General features: G+C 37.3%; 1 protein-coding gene and 2 pseudogenes across 1 annotated transcript; 2 read left to right on the top strand and 1 right to left on the bottom strand.

Annotated features, from left to right (window-relative positions):
- The first annotated feature begins 2,170 nt into the window (after positions 1-2,170).
- On the top strand, positions 2,171-3,111 carry LOC107504352 (olfactory receptor 56A1-like). The gene is given in 2 exon segments (XM_036221304.1): positions 2,171-3,044; positions 3,047-3,111. Coding segments are annotated over 2 exon segments (939 nt in total).
- Positions 3,112-6,080: 2,969 nt separating this feature from the next.
- On the top strand, positions 6,081-9,951 carry LOC107504353 (annotated as a pseudogene).
- A 9,870-nt stretch (positions 9,952-19,821) lies between these two features.
- LOC107504354 lies at positions 19,822-21,088 on the bottom strand (annotated as a pseudogene).
- Between the last annotated feature and the right edge of the window lie 498 nt (positions 21,089-21,586).

Raw genomic sequence — 21,586 nt, 5'->3', positions numbered from 1 at the left:
CTCTCTAATCACTGTCATGTATTTTAGTAGAGATTAAGTTTCTAATAGTTCTTATTAACTGAATATATAAAAATTTCAACTCATATTCATGTCTGTACTTCTACCTGACATTACATCCATGCACCTGAACTTTTTTTCCTCTGCATCCATTTCTTATTATTCCCCTCCCCCCCTTTTTAGCCTTTATTATATACACTGTTCTTAGAGAAATCCAAGAGCGGAAGGATGAGCTTAACTAGAATAGTTCTCTGCAGTGCAAGGAAGGAATTAGGACAGGGAGGCGGATGGACAAGATACTGTGATTTGTAATGCATGGTCATGGATAGGCACTACTTAAGGGACAGGAAAAAGAACAAAGAGCTAAAGAAGGGATCCTTCAGAGATGGCAGAATAAGACAAAAAAAAAAAAAAAAGAATGAGTGAAGGGCGAGAAATAAGATTATCCATGGTTTGAACTTACCTTATGTGTTGATAGTTTCAATTCTCTACCTTTAATTCCAAGCATTCAAGTGAATTCCCACACCTTATAGTTTATTTTGATAGCTTACAGACACTATGAACTCAACATATCAAAACTGGATTCATCATCTTTGCCAGCACAAGTTTTTTCAAAGCCTGTTGTCTGTCTTGTAAAATTTACTTAGTCATTTAATACAGAAGAGACAATACAATTTTAAAATTTCTATCCTCTCTTCCGTTATACAACTACTCAGTCTAACCTCTGTTTATGTCAATATATTTATGCCCCTAAAAATGACCCTTTCTACACCCTCAGAGCCATTCCAGATCATCCATTGCACACTGATCACTTCTCGACTGGACTATCGAAGCTAACAGTTGCTTGTCTCCTTTCAGATATCCTTTGCCTCTTCTGGTTCTTAAAGTTTTGTTATTTAAAAAAATAAATAAGAGGTAGAGATTTAGTGTCTTTGTTCAAAAACTGAAATCATGGTTTTACACTAAATGAGGATGTGGCATAGATATAGAAATTAATTAAGATCTGAGAGATTTGAGTGTTTTGAATGTTCATGGGAGGGAGATCCAAGAAGGAGGAGCTTGAATACATAGGACATTGACTAGATAATTAATAGGCTAAAGTTCCTGAGAAGGTCAAGGTGGATAGACTCTAAATCAGAGGTGGAGAGACTGGGATTCAGAGGGGTAGATCTTTGAGTCAACTAAATACAAAGAAAGAGTAAGTGTATAGGTATCAATGGGTTTATGAATATATTATGGAAAATCGAAGAAATTGTACAACCTCTTGCTGTCCTTGTGGAACAGCTGGAGAGGTCATCTGCTGAGAGGAAAGAGGATTTAGCATTTGAAAAAAGTTTAGAACATTAAAAAAATTGATTGCAATGAATTAAGAAATGAACTAACCAGAGACTGTTATATTGAACATGCCTATTAAGGGTTCATTTGAGGTTAGTGGTCATAAATATAGTCTGCCTTTGAGCATAAATTTCTATAAGAATATTGAACTGTACTTGCACAGGCTTGACTTAAATATGTCCAAGATGGTTTGTGGTAGAGATATAATAAGTGAGGATGACAGAGGGATTTGGGGAACCCTCTACATATTTAATCGATGTTTACTTTTATTTTCTTTTATCATAAGATTAAAAGTATCATTTAAATCATAAATTTGCCATCTCAAATTCACTTTGGTGTGTGATAAAAAATGAGAAAACATTATTTTTTGTCACTTTCTAACAAATTATGTCCATAATAATTAAAAGACCTATAGTTAAATATGATTTTTATGATCTTTGTTAATTCTGGGTTACTCTGTAAACTAGTGAATATTTCTGGCATATGTGATCTATAACTGGTCAATTTGTGTTATCTGTATCATATGTTAGTATCATAAAAATTTTATAGTTTTACAATATGTTTTAATGAAATAATTCTCATTATTTTCCTTCTAAACTTTGTGACTAGTCTTTTTTGTTTTTCTAGATTAACTTTAAAGTAATCTAGTAGTCTTCCCCTGACTCATATTAGTCTTCACTGAACTTGGCCTTCATTTGGAATTGCTTTCTATATCTCATCAGTTTTCTGGATGAGTAAGTGTTAGCAATTATTTTGTCAACTTCATTTTCTATTGACCTAATTTGTGTCTTATCATACATAAACCCAGGTGAAATATCCTCGTTTTAGGATTTATCTCATGACATTACCCACCAACTACTCCACTGCTCCAGTCTCTGAATTCTTCCTCATCTGCTTCCCTAACTATCAGAGTTGGCAGCACTGGCTGTCCCTGCCCCTCAGCCTCCTCTTCCTTCTGGCCGTGGGGTCCAACATCATCCTCCTGATCATCATCTGGCTGGAGGCCTCTCTGCATGAGCCCATGTACTACTTGCTCAGCCTCCTCTCTCTGCTGGACCTGGTGCTCTGCCTCGCCATCATCCCCAAGGTCCTGGCAATCTTCTGGTTTGACCTCAGGGCCATCAGCTTCTCTGCCTGCTTCCTCCAGATGTTCATCATGAATTGCTTTCTTGCCATGGAGTCCTGCACTTTCGCGGTCATGGCCTATGACCGCTATGTGGCCATCTGTCACCCACTACGATACCCATCCATCATCACTAACCAATTTGTGGCCAAAGCTAATGTTTTCATCATGGTTCAGAATGCTTTGCTGCTCTCACCAGTCCCCGTTCTCTCTGCTCAGCTTCATTATTGTGGAAAAAATGTCATTGAGAACTGCATCTGTGTCAACCTGTCTGTGTCTAGGCTCTCCAGCGACAACATCACTCTTAACAGAATCTATCAGTTTGTGGCTGGTTGTACCTTACTGGGCTTGGATTTCATCCTTATCTTACTTTCCTATGCCTTCATTCTAAGCTGTGCTTTGATTCAAGACTGAGGGGGCTGCAGTCAAGCCTTGAGCACATGTGGCTCCCACTTCATTCTCATTCTCTTCTTCAGCACCTTCCTGCTGGTTGCAGTGTTAACAAATGTGTCCAGAAAGAGGGTCCCCATGGACATCCTGATCCTGCTCAATGTCCTTTATCACCTCATACCTCCTGTCTTGAATCCTATTTTTATGGGTTTCGAACCAAAGAGTTAAAGCAGGGGTTTCAGAAGTTGCTACAGAGGAGGCTTTAAATACACAGAAGGGCTCTCTATAGAAACATCTATTCCTACTTCCTCTGTCTTATTTCAGAATTTGCTTAGATAGTGAATATTTCCTGCCTACTTTTTGTCCCTTCCGTATCAGGGATTACTGTGGATTTTTTAGTACCTGATCAATGTTCATTTGCCTAGTTTAGGTAACTAACATTCTTAGGTACCTAACTTTGTGTCTAGACATTTAAAAATTTAAGTCATCTGACCTTCATAACAATTCTGCAGGGCAGGGATTGTTATTCCACTTTATACATTAGAAAATAAAAATTAATGGAGAAATATTGACAAAGATTCCATCTGGTATCAATTCAAGTACAGGTGTAACAGACTGCAGAGACTTTCTATGACATAAGACTCCTTCCTCTGGTACAATTGAAGCTCTAGCTCTGCTCTTCAGGCCATGATCTCTGTGTCATTTTTGTGAACCTGTTGCTGACAATAGACATCTTCTTTCTAGAATCCGCTCCACCCTAGCCCCTGCTTCGGAGTTGAGAAGAATTAAGCAGAGACACAGAATTCAGAGAGATCACCATCTTTTCTGATTATGACTATTTAAGTTTTGGTTACAAAAGATAGTATTCATACTAGTATGGTCTGTGTCCAGCAGAAGACAGACACATTCAAAGTCTTTATGGAAAGACTAGAACTCCAAGGACCCAAGTGGAAGTGGAGGTGGGAAATGAGAAGACCTGCCATGGAGCCCCATAAATTTGTCAGGTTTATTACATAGCCCTTTTTGTTGTTGTTGTTCACAGGTAGTGGGAAATTTGGGCCTTAGGCTCATCCAATAACCTAACTCAAAGTTTAGACATAATTTTTATTTGCAGAATTTCATAGGGTGAAAGCAAGGGCTGCTCTATTAAGAGGTCCTTAGACACTGATTCTGGTGAATAGATGTATAGAGCATAAAGAAATGAGGACTTTTTGGAATTTTCAAAATGGATTTCATGGGAACCATTACAGCGATGTCAACTTGCACATAAGAGGAATACACTTAGGCTGTAACCGGACCTCCCAAAACCACAGATGTCAGCTCCCATTTGCAGGAATCGAATCATAAGGATCTTACCTTGTAAGGTCCGTATAAGCTGAACACCTGAGACAGACGATAACCTGATAGCATCAAGGACACTTGCACTAGAGCTGAAGACTGACTTTCTGAGCCGTCATAACCACTGGCTTGGAACTGACGTACAATTCTCCATGCTGCCAGTCAACAGAGCTGGCTTTGGAGATGTTAAGGGCTTTCATCCCTTTGCTCTCTAGTGGAAGACTCTGTACCTCCCCTTTCTGTGTGTTGTGTGTTAACTTACATGCATACCTGATCCGTTTATCTGAGGTTCCACTCAATAAACCTGGCATTGTGGAAAGGTACAAATGTGTTCAAGAGTATTACTTCAGTAGCTGCTTTTCCTGCCTGCAACAGTAGATTCCAAAATTCTTAAAGGCATTTGAAATGTAAGAGTACTAATCCCTTGTTTGTAACAAATATGATCTTCTCTTTTTTCAAAATGTCTCTGGTAAATTGTAAATATTGGATAAAAGGATTTATGTTTTATGCATTAGAGCATAACAAAAACTTGGTGAAAGGTGGAGAGCTGGGAACTGTTTAATTCCATTAATTGCAATTCCTCTAATCACAAAAAGGTGATTAGGGAGTATTTTAAAGGAATTTCTTTAAAGAGTGAGTGGAACTTGACTGTCATTTGGATGTGTGAAGAGAAATATATTTTCATGCTGACACTTCTGTGGGTTTTGCCTTCTCTAGTCTTTGATTATTCGATAAATTCTGGCATAAGGTTCTCCTCTTATGGGTGAAGACAGAGATTGGATTGTCCAGAGCCAACCATAGTTAACCTGGAGGCCTGGTCATGCAGCTATCCTTGTTTTCCCCTGTGAAAAATACGCACTGTCACATGGTCTTCCCGGAGACACTCATATTCTGAGTACACATCCTAATGTTTCCACACACAAGGGAGAGAAGTTTGACAGACTCCTCACTTAAAAATAAATCTAAGTAACTTTCTTCACCTTGAAGTCCAGAACTGGTAACATCTCACTTCCATTTCTGTATATCACTGGCCTTCCCCCAGTCCTAAAATCTATTTTCTTCAAATATCTTAGATATATTTTGGAATCCTCGAATCACTCTGACCTCAGATTCCCTCAGAAGTATATTCTCTTTTTTTGTGGTACATAGTCCTTCCAAGACACTCAGGTTTAAGCTGTAAAATAGATCTCTCCTGACTGTGGGGAGGGTGGGGGACTTCTTCAGTTACAAGTCCAACCCCAAGTCCAGGGTGGGTCAGAAATTGGATAGTGTTTTCATCTGCTTGTCCAGCATGATTTTACATACTCAGAAAGGACTTAAGCTTATTTAGCAGACCAGATTTATCCTCTCACTAGAAACAACAACAAAATACTGGACAAAATTTGTGAAACAATGGTTCTGAAAACACTGGACATCAGAATATGAGGCAATAGAGGACAATGATTCCTGAGCGATAAGAAACAAATGAGGTAAATCCTGTTTACTGGAAAGAAATCTTTGCAGCTTATTGGAAAGGGATTCCAGGCCATGTCAAAAGGAGGGGAAACGCAGGTGTAGTCTGACAGTCTCCCTGTGTTGAGGACAAGGGCATGGAAATCCTGGGGGAGGTGGGAGGTAGGCCAAGGCAGCTAGAATTCAGAGGGTAGAGTATTGAACAAGTGAGTACTGCATAAAAAGAGAATTCTAAAGATCTACAAAGGGGTCTCATTAAGTATTCAGCACAGTATTGATCGGTGCATGCATATGTGAAACTATTCAAAAACATTTGAGGAAACAAAACCCAAAACAAGAACTCATATAATTACAGAAGGAACTCTAGGATGGTCCTTTTCAGAGTTGTCTAAATTGAGGCACAGGGGGCAAGGCGCTTTTTCCTCTCTTATCAACTAGTCTCTAGATGGGAGTTGCCCCAGATGGGAAGCATAACTTTGGAGGAGGCAGCTCTTTTGCCAAGGGCAATGAACCAAGAGGAACACTAGCTATTGTAACTATTTAACACAAAAGAGTCCTCTCCAGCACAGTAAGTCAATGAAGAAAGAAGAGTTTTAAAGATCAGATTAAAAATGGTTAAACTATCATTTTCATATGATCTAATCATTAAAAATAATAAACAGATTTTTGAAATAGTTATTTGTTCAGTAAGATGTTCCTTTATAAGAGGAACTTAAATCAATAGTTTTCTTTATATCAGCAAAAATCATCTAAAATGTTAGAATTAACATACCATTTACGGTAAGAAAAACATTAACATATAGAAATTGGCATCGTTACAAACACAAAGCCTTTAAGGATACTATTTTAAAATTATGCTTAAAGCATTTAAGTGTAGATCCTGTTAAATGTAGAGATAAACCATGTACATGAAAAGGACACATGAACATTGTAAGAATGTCAGTTCTCCCCAAATTAATTAATAAATTTGATGTAATTTCAAGAAAAATTCTAACATGAGGAATGTTTGTTACAGTTATTCTAAAGCATATAGGAAAGGTGAAACTTTCACTAAATGGAAGAGAGTTTTTAAAAAGATTCGAGTCATACCTTATCAGATAATAAAACATCCTAAAAACTCATGTAAAATAGTGTGCCTAGTTTAAAGGCTTAGATATAATAGTTTATAACAGGCAAATGTATATACATTAAATTGATATGGGATAATATCATTTACATACATACATATATATAGTCTTGGTAGACATATAGAAAAACATAGATGAAAAATATTCAACAGATTGTTTATACTAGTTCTTTCTGATGGGTGAGATGTTGCTGGGCTTTCAATGATAAACGATATCATATAATTTGAATGTTAGCATGTCCATTTTTTATTTCATAATCAGAGGAAATTTAAAAACTTCTCTGAATTGGGCTGTATTGTTCAGAGTGAAACTTTCAAGGCTGAGTATTGGATTGGTGAGAAAAAGCTATGTTTATGAGTAGAAAACAAAAGTAACAAGTCGACGAATTCAGGGACACACTTAAAGGTCACCAGTTAGGAACTCACGAAGAAACAAAATAAGGATGGGAGCCGTGGGGACTACAAAGCAGTCTTTTCACTCTTTATTGGCTTGATTGTAGCATCTCTTTTGAAATTTCAGTTTTGACTATCAGTCTGTGCCGGGGCTTCCTTTGCACAGTACTATTGTTTTCCAGGTGTATTAACTCTCAGCACAAGTGAATAGAGAGCTGTGCTACCAAGTTCCCGGCAGAAAAGGCTCCTGCCCTATTTGCCCATGGAGTTGTCATCTCTTTGTTCTCCTCATTGTATCTATTATGGGTGGGCCCAATTTTCCTGTGCAGTATAAAGGCACAGGAAGCTCCACTGAGGCAGCAGATGACTACAATTACACCAATCCCAAAAAGATTTATAAAAGGACACCGGAAGAATAAGTTTCTGCCCATTTTCTAATGTAAGGTAGCTTTCAGGCAATATCTGCAGGTGGATCAGATGAGACAAAAAGGAAATTAAATAAAATATTTTATTAGCTAACTAAATTGTCTAAAATTAGTGGGAGATACTACAGGGTAAAAATTTGAATCTCGAATGATTTCTCTGTTGAACATATTTTTTGCCTGAGATCTAAACCTCTTCCAGACTTTTCTCAGGTTTATTCTAGTCTTCATTGAGAAGAAAAAAAAACATATAAAGAACTTGAATAGTTTAAGTCACTCAGAAAGCACTCAAGCATTGGAGTTCTTATAAACAAGGAGGTTGCTTTTTAGTCTCTTTTTCTACATTTTCACTGATGTATGTGTGTCAGGCTTATATACCAGATCCCCACCTTCTGGATTCTAGACAAGTTCTTACCTCAGTTGCAAATCACTCCATCCTTTATATTCCAACTTCCTACTTGCAGGAGCACTGTAAGACAGAGTCCGCAAAGGATTCAATGTAGAAGTGGAAAGTTTGAAATTTTGTCATTGCAATGGGAGGAATCAAGGAAAGAATGGGAGAATGCAAGTAGATTTGTAAGCTTTATTTTGGGGAAGTTGAAATTTTCACTGGGCACCTTTTCTTTGTGAGATAGTAGTTGATGTCACCTTCCAAGAGAAGAAGAGTTCAAGGATTGAAAAAGAATGAAGAAGATTTGAAAAGTGTCTTGGCAAAAGGGGACGGTTGATCAGGAAAACTCTGTAGGATAGACAGGCAATACTGAGGGCCCACTTAAATTTGGTAACTATAAATTTAAAGTAAAAATAATCTTTCCCATTGTTGTAAGTTTATTCCAGGAACACTGAGATGGTCAGGTACGCACTTTGGAAAATGAATAGTCATATCCAAATTAGACTGGAATTTTAGCAAAGGACTGATTTAAACAATTTTACATTCTATTTTCTTCTAGTATACTATAAGCATGAGGAAATGATACAACAAAATTATCCATCTCAATTTAGGAGGTGAGGACTGAATTACAGGTTTCCCTTTCCCCAATTGCCAACAATTATCTCCATTATCTCAAAAATATCTATTAAAGAAACTTTTTATCTGTCATAGGTTTGATGCATTCTAAATTATATAGTAGATTATTGTAAAAACTAGGTGGGTTTTGGCAGATCTCCTTTATACTACTAACATTTTGCTTTTCTTACACTGGTACTACAAAGACCTAATTTGTTGCGCATTTTTAATATTGTGAGGTTACTCCCTATTATCCTTTTTTCAAATCTAGTTTTTACAGATTCATTTTTTTTCAAAGACAAAAGCATTATTTGTTCAGTTTCACCGCTCTACCTTGAAAAAATTGTCTGCAGTTTGCCTTATTTGGGAAGAATCTCTTATATGTAATCAGCTTCCTAAAGAGTAAGTGAGAGGGCTATTTTTGAAGTCCATTAAAAAAATTATCTTTTATATCTGCTCTTACAAATAGTCAAGAGAAGCCTTCTCTGAATTCTTCCTCATATGCCTTCCTAACTACCAGAGGTAGCAGCACTGGCTGTCTCTGCCCCTCAGCCTCTTTTTCTTCCTGGCCATGGGAATGCCACCCTCCTGGTCACCATTTGTCTGAGGACTCTCTGCATGAGCCCATGTGCTACCTGCTTCCTCTCTCTGCTGGACATTATGCTCTGCCTCATCGTCATCCCCAAGGTCCTGGCCATCTTCTAGTTTGACCTCAGAGCCATCAGCTTCTTCGTCTACTTCCTCCAGATGTTCATCATGAACAGTTTCCTCCCCATGGAGTTCTGCACATTCATGGTCATGGCCTATGATCGCTATGTGGCCATCTGTCACTCACTACTATATCTATTCATCATCACTGATTAATTTGTGGCCAGGATTAGTGTCTTTATTATTACACAAAATTTCCCTTCTCACTGCATCCATTTCTATTCTCACTGCCCAGCTCTGTTATTGCAGAAAAAGTGTCACTGAAAATTGCGTCTGTGCTAACCTGTGTCCAAGTTTTCCTGAGAAATTTTACCCTTAACAGTTTGTAGCTGGTTGAACCTTACTGGGCTCAGATTTAATCCTTATATTTCTTTCCTACACATTTATTCTAAGAGTTGTTTTTAAATTCAAGGCCGAGGGGGTTGCAGTTAAGGTCCTGAGAACATGTAGTTCCCACTACATTCTCATTCTTTTCTTCTGCACCATCTCACCGGTGGCGGTGTCGACAAATATGTCCAAGAAGAGGATCCCCATGGACGTCCTGACCCTACTCTATGTCCTTCATCACCTCATACCTCCTGTCTTGAACTCTATTTTATATGGGGTTCAGACCAAAGAGATAAAACAAGGAATTCAGGAATTGCTGTATAGAGGCATGTGAATATGAAGAAAAGATTTCTAACTCATTTTCCCTTCCTTCTCAGTGACTTTACCTAGGCAATGAGTTAGAGAAATGCTTATGAGTATTTGAAATAAGTACACACTGAGGCTCACTTCATAACTGATACAGATACCTTTCTTTGTTCTCCTTTCCTAGTTTAGGTGGAGGTAGGCAAGTGTGAGAAACTCGTATTTCTTGAGTAACAGCTTTGAGCCAGGCAATTGTATTTAAGTAATTTAATCTTCACAACATTACTGAAAATATCATTGCTTCTGTTTTACATAGTAAAAAAAAAAACGATACTTTTAAAAAAGGTAACTGCCAAAGATCACATATCTGAAAAGCGATAGAGATTGAAATCTAGGATATGGAATCTAGTCTCTTTCTGCAGAATGGCCCTTCTGTACAATTGAAAGTGGAGATCAGGCTTCCACCATACTCTTCTTTGGCTTTAGTTTTGTCCTTTTGGTTATTTATAGGTATACTCTGCTTGTATCTACTTCCTTGAGAGCCAGAGTGTTCTCAGAGAAGGCAGAGTCCTGCCCAACAAGCATCTGCAGGGCTGTAGGAAAAGAGTATTCATAATAATATAAAGCAATGCCATGTTTCTATTCTATCCTACATAATCTCATTACCTTCAAGGAGCCTTGAATATGAGCATACAGGTGGAAAAAGGGCATGCCAATGGAGTAGGAAACAGAGAAACTGACCAGAACAGTGAGTTGGCTACATCCCTATATGTTTGAGCTACACATGCAATGAACTGAAAATCAAGCCCCATTTGATCTGTTGACTGCCCGAGAGCTCTAGTTAAAGGTTGGAAACATGGCATAGTGTCAGGTTACTGAATAATAGTGGGTCAAGTCAGGAGAAAAGACATTGCACCCATTATTTTTAGAAAATTTAATGTAAGCAGTTGGTAAGTGGATATTGGAGTCTTGAAACCACAAAAGAGGATGAAGTAACACAGAGTCGGTACCAGAAGAAAGAATCTTACAACTAAACAAAGATTGGGTCATTAGAACAAAGACCGTTGGGGATGGGCCCTTTAACTGGGTCTGATAACTCTGAGGATGGATTCTGACTCTAATTGGTACTAGTGTTGTGGGAGCTCAGAGGAGGTGCCCTTTGAGCTGGCTCTTAGATCTCTGAGGACGGGACTCTATTCTGCTGCTGTTGATACCACTGAAGGAGTTCAGTGACCCTGATTTGATCCTGGAAGCTCTAAAATTTGAACCCAAACCCAAACCAAACCCAAAACTCATTCAACTAACCAGTCAACCAACCAACCAACCAACCAACCAATCAACCATTCCTGGAGACAAGAATCAACTCCACTGCCAGCATGATGAGTCATTGCTAAGAAATACTGATGAGAGAGAAACAGACAGAGACAGAAACAGAAACAGAGGAAGAAGCAAGTGTCCCTTCTCCCACTTTAACTTTCGAGTCTTTCTCTGTTGCTCTCTGTGGGTGCCAACTAAAAGAGAGCCAGCTGACAAAGAAGAGTCCCAGAGTCTGAAGGCCAGCATCACAAAGCAGAGTTTGACTGGGAGGGTTTGGGTTGAGAGATAAGAGTTAATAACTGCACAGTTCCTCTTGGTTCTGAGTCTGAAACCTATGACAACGGGGCGGGGGGGCAGCTGTAACAACAGCCTGAAGTGCACAATGCCTCCTAGGGAACTGAAAACAGAATCTAGTCTTCTGGTGCAGGCAGGTGAAGAGACATGATAGGGGCAGCTCTCATAGCCATGAAAGTACTTGGTATTAAGCTGGCAGCATGAACAGAGATTGACTGCCCTACACTGGAAATTAGATAGGGCAACTACAACTCATTGCTGGTGTGAGCCTCAGGGGCAGAGTCTCCAAAACCATTAAAACGACACACATTTGCCTACAAAAAGAGGCTCTTAATACCCTCAGGCTTGGCTCTCATTTTTCAAGCCAGAGCCACAGCTGTAACTCAGTATTTGTGATTTTTTTTTTAAGTGAATTTTCTAATAGGGCTTCTCTCCATCTCTTGGCTTCTAGAAGAGTTTAATTCACCACCATTTTCCTACTGTCCTTCAGAGGACAGAATTGCCAACTTCAACACTGATTACCTAAACCGATACTAATAATCTTGTCATCTTTATGTATTACTAATAATGACAGCAATAATAATGAAATAAAAAGCTCAAATGTTTTGAGCACTTGTAAAATAATACTCTGTGCATGATAATCTTTAATTTTCATAAGAGCTTTCTGTGAGTGATTATAAAATGAGTTTTAAAAAAATCTAGCAGAAAGGATATAATTCATAGAAATATGATACATATGGTCTAGTGATATTTTCAAACATTTGGTCCACTCTTTTGGTCTCTCTAGGAGTGCTTTCTCTACTTTAGCTATGCCTTTACCCAGGGCGCAAGCCCAGAAGGGACTCAAAAAGGAGTCTTTTTAGCTGATCAAAATTAAGAACTTAATTCATGAACCAGGCTTCTCTAGATTAACATAAATAGCCAACATGATTATGAGAAGCTTGGCTCAAACTGAGTATACTCAGGAAAAGAAACTACCAACTTGTAGTAGAGATTTGTAAAGAATGTAGGGACCAACACCCCCATTGTCATTCTTCATAGTGACTAGCACAATTTTGGCACATTGTGAGGCTCAGTAAACATTCCCTTACTTATGATACCAGAGTGCCTAAGTAAAGAGTTAACAGATAGTGTCTATGATGGCTCTCTAGTTCCATAGTATTAGAGCCCTAAATATAAGGAATGGACAAGCCATATACTTGAGGTTAGACCTCAGCTCTGGTTCTGACGAGGGAGGGTAAGAGGACCATAGTTTCTCACACAACTGTCAAGCCCAGTGTAGGTGGTTCAAGAAACTAAACATGGTGGTACTAAGATAAGTTTTGGGGTAATGTCACACCCAGGTAAAGGCAATGGGGGAGCAGCATTACCCAAAGAGCTAGATCTTAAAGGGCAAACACAAGTCTGCTATAAAGTTCCCATAGCATTAAAAAATGAGCTTAGTAGAAATCTTTGAACCTTGTCTTGAGTGGATAGAATGAATGATCGTAAACTAAAGGCATTTTGAATTGGTTGGGTATGAAAGGCACAAATGTCCAGTTATAAGATAAATAAGTCCTGGGAATGTAATATAAAATGTCATGACTACAGTTGACATTGCTGTATGATATATTTGAAAGTTCAGTAAATTCTGAAAGTTCTTATCACAAGGAAAAATAAAAAAAATGTTTGTATTTGTATGAGATGTTAGATATTAACTAATTGTGGTAATTATTTTACAATAAGCGTAAGTCAAGTCATTATGCTGTATACTTTAAACTTATATAGTACTATATATCGATTACATCTCAAAACTGAGAGAAAAGAATTGATGGAGTACAGATGTTTTGTCAGTCCAACTAAGAAACTATGTGGAATCACTTTGCTGATATAGACTGACGATGATTAAGTTTTAATGGAAGAAGGGTGTAGTAAGAACATGGGAAAGATGAAGGGAGTGGTTTACCAATAGTCACTCACCTCATTAGCTGGTTTGCAGGTTAGTTCCATTTGCATGAGTAATGTGTAATAAACACAGAGCCTTTTGAAAGGATGTCTGAAACCATTGTACACTGCTCAGGAAGAGAGCAGATTTTAATCAAGACCCAGTGGCAAGAAAGAGCAACAAGTCACCTGGAATTAAATATCTGGAGGATAAAGGGAGTCTATGGTGACCATTGCTCAAAGCAAAGACCTAAATAGTCCTAAGTGAATAAAACTACGTTTTCCACATATAAAATAGAATTTGAGAGCCTCTCAGTATGCACTTTGGGAATCTCCAGTGGTACTTTTGAATCTAGCTCTTGTATAAACAAAGGGAGAGAATGTGTAGGAAGTTTTAGGGGCTCAATCTGGGAGAGATTCACATCATTTTCTCTATCATTCCACTGACCAGACTCCTCACACAGCACACAGATCCAGATGCCTATAAGAGAAACTGGGTCACTGAATATTAATTTCTTAAGACAAATGATCTGAGAGATTGTTGCATGTAAAATACATGTAACTGCTTCTCAAATCGGACTACCCAAATTTTCATCTATTTCCTGAATGTAGCACAAAGTCCAAGATCTCCAGGAGTATATGGCCTTCTCCATCAAGTTTCAGATGTGATTCCTCTTGGGGCAGTCATTTCCTCCTCCCACCACATATTGAATGGTGGAGCAGAAACTGGGGACCAGCCATAAAGATTCCCAGGTAGAAGTGAAGTATGAATTCATTTAGGAGTAATTTGTCAATGGTAATACTAAAATACTTTGGGGGCAGGCATGGCAACATTTTCACTTTCTGTCAGTTCAGTAAGCTCTCTGACTACACACAGATGATGTTCTCTGGGAGAAATTGTTCTGGCCATTGTTTTCTATGTCTCCTTGTTCTGCCTTTTGGAGGTTGTACCTTCTTAAGTCTCCAAACTGACATTAAGTGAATGAGGCTTTGGAGCACATGACTTCTTTTGCAGATACTGCATTTGATGTCTGCTTCCTGTTGATAATATTAGGATCAATAATTGTCTTAATTCTTAATCAAAAACCTTCTTTAAAAGCCAAATTCATGTTTTGATTATTGAGGCATCACTTTAAAGACAAAAGACATCTATCTATCTCAAATAAATATATTGCCAACTATACTACTAGATAAAGAGCCAGTCTACACTACTTATTAAGTTCGTCATTTTAGAAAGCTTTGGTTAACTTAGTTGACTGACCTTTTGAAAGACCATGCTTTCCTCTTCTTGCTTAATTCTTGTTCCTATGTTTTAAATCCACCAATAAAGAATGAACCCATAAAACCCTTGGCACCTCACTCTTGACTTCGATAAAGGCAGAACCTTAAGTTTGTCCTCTCTCTCTCTCTCTCTCTCTCTCTCTCTCTCTCTCTCTCTCTCCCTCTCCTCCTGACTTTGCTGTGTGGCCCCAGGCATACTCCATACACTCAAGACTTGTAAGTAATAAATCTTAGTTTTTCTAAGTTTCCTGATAATTTTTGCTGAGGTGCATTTTCTAACCATTATAAGAACTACAAGGGCTAGTGTAGCCTCAATAGTGGCTCTAATTGGAAGAAATGTCTGTGGACTTTCTGTCCAGGTGAGTGCCTCCAGGCATTTCTAGCCAATAACATCACTATCCATAGGCTGAGAACTACACAAAACACATCACACACCCAAAGAGTTTTCTTAGGCATGATCAAAATTTTTTCTTTTTTAATTGTACTTTCTTTTGCCCCATGCCACTTCTTTTCTACTTAATGGTTTTTTTTCCAAGGCTGTCAGATTTGAGTAGGATAGCTAAACATAAAATCTAGTCTCTTCTCAGGGTTGGTTTCTATGAAGCTTTGTTACTCAAAAGCATTCTAAATCATTCTCTTAATCTTTGACCTCTCAAGCAATAGGACAATTCTTCAACTCCATTCTTGTGAATTTTGTCTATTGTCATTGAATTTATGCCTGAAAATCAGCCAACTTTTTGCTAAGCTCATCTATTTCTTACAATAACTTTTCAAATGGAATCAATAATTGCAAATACACATGATTATTTTGAATTGTTCCAAGCATTTCTCCTAGAGCTACCATTTAGTAGGCATGTCAGCTTTTCTTGTTATGAGATCTTTATAGCATTAGATGTCAACTTTCTCACTGTTTTCAGCCTTTGTCAGGATAACTTACCAGCCATTGAAACAAAAAATTCCAATTTGTTGGTAGTTTAACACAATACAATTTTATTTTTTTGAAGTATTCACTCCAATGTAAATGGAAGGAGGAATCTCTCCTCCATGCAATCATTTAGGGATCTAGAGTCCTCTGCTGTGTGGTTCCACTATTTTCTAAGGCTTTATGTCTTCCAGCAGATCATCTGCAATTGGCCAAAAGTGGGGAAAGAAAGAAACTGTAGAGATGTGAAGGAGGTTGTTAAGATTACATGCCTGGAAAAGGTGAATGCCATTTCCTTGGCCAGATTTAGTCTTATAACCCATATAATTTCCGGTGAGCTTGGAAATTTTAAATTTTTCTGTATGTCTAGGGGGAAGAAGAACTCTGTTTGCTAAACTTAGCCTTGTCTCTGTCACTTATATACATTGATTGTCAACGGAAATCTAAGTTGGGGAATGGGAAGGGTAAGAAGTGAAAGGATAACTATAGAAGATTTTGTGGCTTTCCTGATCTTTCTGACACACAGTCAGCCCTTGAGCCTGGTCTGCTTTTCATTTGCTTCCTCTAGATACCTTATTACCTCATAGGTTTTATTTTAGACTCATAAAAGTGAGGCAGAGAGGCCCTTTTATATCCTTTCCATCTTTTCCAGGACCCTGCCCCATCATCTATGGTAGAAAAAAGAGAGGTCCACTGTGTGGAGCATTGGTAACCTGCATCTCAGAAGTAGAAATTGAATGGATGGGGTGCACGGATTTGAATCCCTCCCCAGAACCAGTCCCTAGCTTAAGACTGTCCAAACATATTTCTGAAACTTGCCTTGACGTTCTGCTGTGATGTCATCAGAGCCCAGTATTGATTCAACTAAACAATACATATTGTCTAAGCTTTTGAGTGTATGTAGAATTTGTGAACTGTCAGGAGATACTGTTGTTAGGACATGGTTTGGAGAGGGGAATGGATGAGTGATATTCTAGGGAAGAACAAACTTTAGTAGATTTTCTCGACAGACTCACTGAATTTATTGCATTTACTTGAATGTTTATAATAAAATTAAGAACTGTATTCTGTTCAATAAAAGGGCTGAGAGTTTCCTTAGACTTATATTTGCTTACTCCTGTACAAGTAAATATTATTTGTCTGTAGACTGAGCCAAAAGAGAGATATTTATGAGTCCAGGTGTTCTGTCTGCTCACAGCTGAAGTGAGAACAGTCTCTTTGACTTCCACCAACGAATGCTGCTGACCTAAGTCTGAGTAACTCTGTACACTACATTTATCCAGCCAATTAACATGTCAGCAAGAACTTGTTTCTGAGATTATAACATTTCCTTTCTCTAGTGTGGGATAAGTATGGCTTTGCTTAATATCATAACTTCATTTTCTTTTCACACCATCATCTTTTTATCTTAACCAAATGGATTGCATATTTCACTAAAATAATAAAAATGTTGTAATGATCACTATGTCTCATTCTTCCTAGTCTCCACAGAATGACAAATTGATCAACACACTAAATGCTCTTGACAAAGAGCCTACTGACATTCATTTTTAGCATAAAGAGACTTGAATTTTAAGTTTAGAAGTCAGGTTTCATATCGTGGCTGTGCTATTGCCAGCTGTATGAATTGGGAAGATAATTTAAACTCTCTATATTTCAGTTTAATTGCCTCGCAAACAATGATAAGAGCAATTATTTCAGTTTGATTTTTCGATTCTATTATGTACATAATATCATTAAGTACAATTACTTAATTTCTTTATTTTTACTTCCTTATCTATCTTTTTTTCTCTCCCACCCTTCTTTTTCACCCCTTTCCTTTTTTCCTTTTTTTTTACCACTACTTTTTTTTCTATCCCACCTATGCTCTTCCTCTTTCATTCTCTCTTTCTTTCTGTTCCTTTAAAAAGAAGCTCTAGTAAGTTATTCTGCTCTAGACGGTGACACCAGAACTTTATCTTTTCAGAATCTCTTTCTTTAAAGTGGGTCACCATTAGCTCATACCTTCAGGATCAATTGATTGTTTTAGATACATCTCAATATGTGTATCAGATAGATAAAATACAGGTAACCAGGTTAAGTACCTGTCCAGCTGGATTCAGAGAGAGAGAGAGAGAGAGAATAATTAAGTGAACAGAGTTAACAGGGTTTTAGAGTACAACCATTTGTTATTTAGGGATATTTTCTTATGCTTCACACTGAAAGTTTATTCCAAACCACTGTGTGGGTAAATGAATCTTGTCCTCCCTGTAAAAAGCAGTTCTGACTTCCATTTCATGGCAGAACATAATATGAAAAATCCTTTTGATGTTAATAACAAAGTAAAATCTAATAAAGGTCATTTCAAATTCATATGTTTAAAAGAAAGTAAGAAAATTTGCTGGTGGTCAAAAGGAATGAGAGACGAAAATAATATCGAACTATGGCTGTAATAGGAATAGTTATCAGTTTCTACAACAAAAAGTTTGCATTTTAAAATGATCATGCAAATAGAGAATTCAAGAACCTGGATACCCACAAAAGGAGGAAAAAGAATTTAGAAACACACATCCCCATATTTGAATATTTGAAAGGTTATAACTTCTGTGAAGTAAAGAACAAAGTGTGCACACACACAAACACACACATGCATGCATATGCACAAATGTACATACACACACATTTTGTCTTGAACTAGATTTTAGAGAAAATAAAACAAATTTCACTTAGGTAAGTTTGATTTGGAATTTCTACCATGTGGCCTGGGATATCCCAAGTGGAGAAATTAATATAAAGTATCCTTAGGGTAAACTTAAGGGATCTTACAGAAATAGTTTTATTGATTATAATCTCACAGTCCAAAATGACAAAAGATGAGCAGAAGCAGCAGAAGTATATATAAGAATGTTAAATAACAAAATTATTAGACATGTTATAACAACTGTGTTTAAAATGGTTAAAGAAACAAAAGATGAATCCAAAAATATGAGAAAGGAGCAATAACCTATCAGAAAATCAAGTATATTTGGAAAAAAATACAATTACTTCAGAAAAACATAAAAAGTTTAGTGACTGATGAAAGAATAACATATTTCAAAAGACTGGCAAAGCTGAATTGAGAATTGGTAAAATGGAGCTAAAGTTGAAGAGTTTAATCTGAAAGCAGTTCAATTTGAAAGAGATCCGAATGTGAAATAGAGGCGAAAAGACAAAGAGAATTGAATGAGTAGGCCTAATATATACCAGACTGGATTTATACAAAACAATATAGAAAATAATGGGGAGGAGCAATATTCAAAGAGATAGTGGCTGAATTATATTTAGACTCAAGAAGTTTAATTAATCATAAGCAGAATAATTTTTAAAAATGTATACATATTTGCTAATATTCTAAAACTCCAAAGACAGAGCCAGAGAGGTGATACATTGCCTACAAAGGAACATATAGAAATACACGTATGTGACATAAAATTATATGCATAACGTGTATATTATACATTATTCAATTTGCATATGTAATGTATAAAAATACATGGCAATACTAAAACATTTGCCCAGGTTAAATGTCACTAAAAAAGCTGCTTAAATTAATAAAATAGAAATATACTTTTAAAAGAACCGAAGAGTTAAGAATGAAAAGTCAAAACTAGAAGAAGGTAAAAACTGAGATAAATCTGGGCTTTAATGCTACTTCTGCTCTGAGGACTTTTGCTAATCTTGAAGAAATGAGTAAATAATGGAGCAAAAATCTGGCAATTTCGGGCACTAAGAGACAAAAATCAAGCCTAGAACTCACCAATAACAGAGTCTGATCATCATCCTCTCACATATACATTTTAAACTGGAACCTTGGGATATGTAATCAGGGTGTGGTTAAAATGAAGTTCTTCAGTCTTTTTGTTAACAGGTAGCTCTCACCTTGATGACATCCACAAAGACACAATTTCTAAATAAAGTTGCCTTTAGAGGTACCTGGGGCTTAGACTTTCAATATATCTTCTGGGACACTATACTATATATCCCATTATTTTGTGATAAAAATTAAATAAAATACAGGGTAACAATATGTGTCAACTATAATTAAAAATTAACTTTAAAAAATTGGCTGTCTATGTCCCTCAGTCTTTTTTTTTTATCTATACTCAGGAAAACCATGACCTGTGGCATGTTATAGTACTACCAGGTTTACTCCATAATCATCTCCGAAAGAAGAATCTAAGAAAATTTAGATATATTGGGGAATGTGTGGCCAAAACATTGTGTAAGAGGAGAGAAAAAGACAGGTATTAGAAAGGTTAAAATAACACCAATGTGACAGCCAAATGTGTTGAGAGCTTTGAACTGGGCTTCCCAGGAGGGTAGGAGAAAGACTGCATAGAGGATCCTGAAATAGGAGAGAATAATAAGAAGCATATCCAATAATACGAGAGAAATACTGTCAAGGCCAAATATAATATTCACTTTGATGTTGGCACAAGCCAGGCAGGCAATGTTCATGTGCTCACAGTAGGTATGAGGGATGATATGATGCCCACAGAAGGGCAGCCTCAGGAGAAGAAACACCAGTGGGGCCACCATGCACAGGCTCGCAGAATAGCGACGCCAGCAATGATCCTGATGATTTTGCTGGTGAGGATCACGGGGTTTACAAATGGCAATGTAGCAGTCAAAGGCCATGGCCACGACCAACACGATGCTCTCCATAGCAGTGAAGAAGTGAATGAAGAACATCTGGGAAAGACAGCTCTCGAAAGATATATTCCTGAGGCCAAACCAGAAGATGCCCAGCATTTTGGGGATGGTGGCAGTGGACAAGCCCAGGTAGATGGAATACAACATGGCCAGGAAGTAGTACACGGGCTCATGGAGAATATGCTAAGTCTGGATCACAAACAGGACAGCAGCATTCCCCAGGAGTGCAACAAGATACAGAAAGAAAAAAGGGAATCCAATCCAGATGTGCACACCTTCTATCCCTGGGATGTCCAGCAAAAGGAATGAAGAAGGATGAAAGTGGGTGTCGTTAGGCATGGACACATAAGCTGTTGTGCATGTGAGAGACAATTACTGACCTCCAACTAGTGATTCTCTTATCCCTTTTTCAAGATTCTGGGTAAAACAGAAAAGAATATTCTAATCTTCATTTGTTTCTATTTGGAAAGAAGTTTAAATAATTATTTTCATCAGTCAGACTGTCAGATACTTCAAAATTCTAAGGGACTAAATTTAAAATGTTCTGATCAAAAAAGATAATTATGTGATATGATAGGAATGATAGCTAAAGTTATGGTGATAATCATACTATAACATATAAATGTATCAAGTTAATATGTTGCATACCTTGAACTTATACAATGTTATATCTCAATTAAATATCAATTATATCTCAATTCTTATAAAGGGAAAGGAGTTTAAATACAGTCCTCATGTTTTGCTAACCTCTCCTGAACATCGCGTGGCACCAGGAATAAAACTGGACTTACCCTGCAGCCACTTACCCTAATAAAGAGATCAATATTAAAAAAAGAAGGTAGAAAAATATCCTCTACATAACGGAAATTCAGACTCTGGAGTGTAGTCATAAATGAATGGAAAAAATAAATTCTTGAGTCTTTGTCTCTGAGAGTGTTACACATATTTTAGCTTAAATGTAGCAAGCTTTCTTTGGTATTTGTAATCTGAACTCTTTCTCTATTAGGGAATCTAAAACCTCCAAAATGTAGAGTACCTACTCCTGTGTATATGCACGTGCATGCGTGCATGTGTGTGTATGTGTGTGTGTGTGTGTGGACTGATAGTGTTGGAAAGGAGACAGCTGAAGTCTGTCTCCTTTTGTAATGTGACACTATCAAAGATAGTTTTCTGCCTGTCATTAGTGGAGAATATATACAAGGTAAGTGGAGATGTGATTCTTCTATGGATCAGCATTGATTTGTCAATTTGAATGTAA

The sequence above is a fragment of the Rousettus aegyptiacus genome, unplaced genomic scaffold (genome assembly GCF_014176215.1).
Source record: "Rousettus aegyptiacus isolate mRouAeg1 unplaced genomic scaffold, mRouAeg1.p scaffold_m13_p_5, whole genome shotgun sequence".
In the NCBI taxonomy this organism is placed as follows: Eukaryota; Metazoa; Chordata; class Mammalia; order Chiroptera; family Pteropodidae; genus Rousettus; species Rousettus aegyptiacus.
Note: the sequence above shows the minus strand (reverse complement) of the source record. Positions and strands in the feature narration are given on the sequence as shown.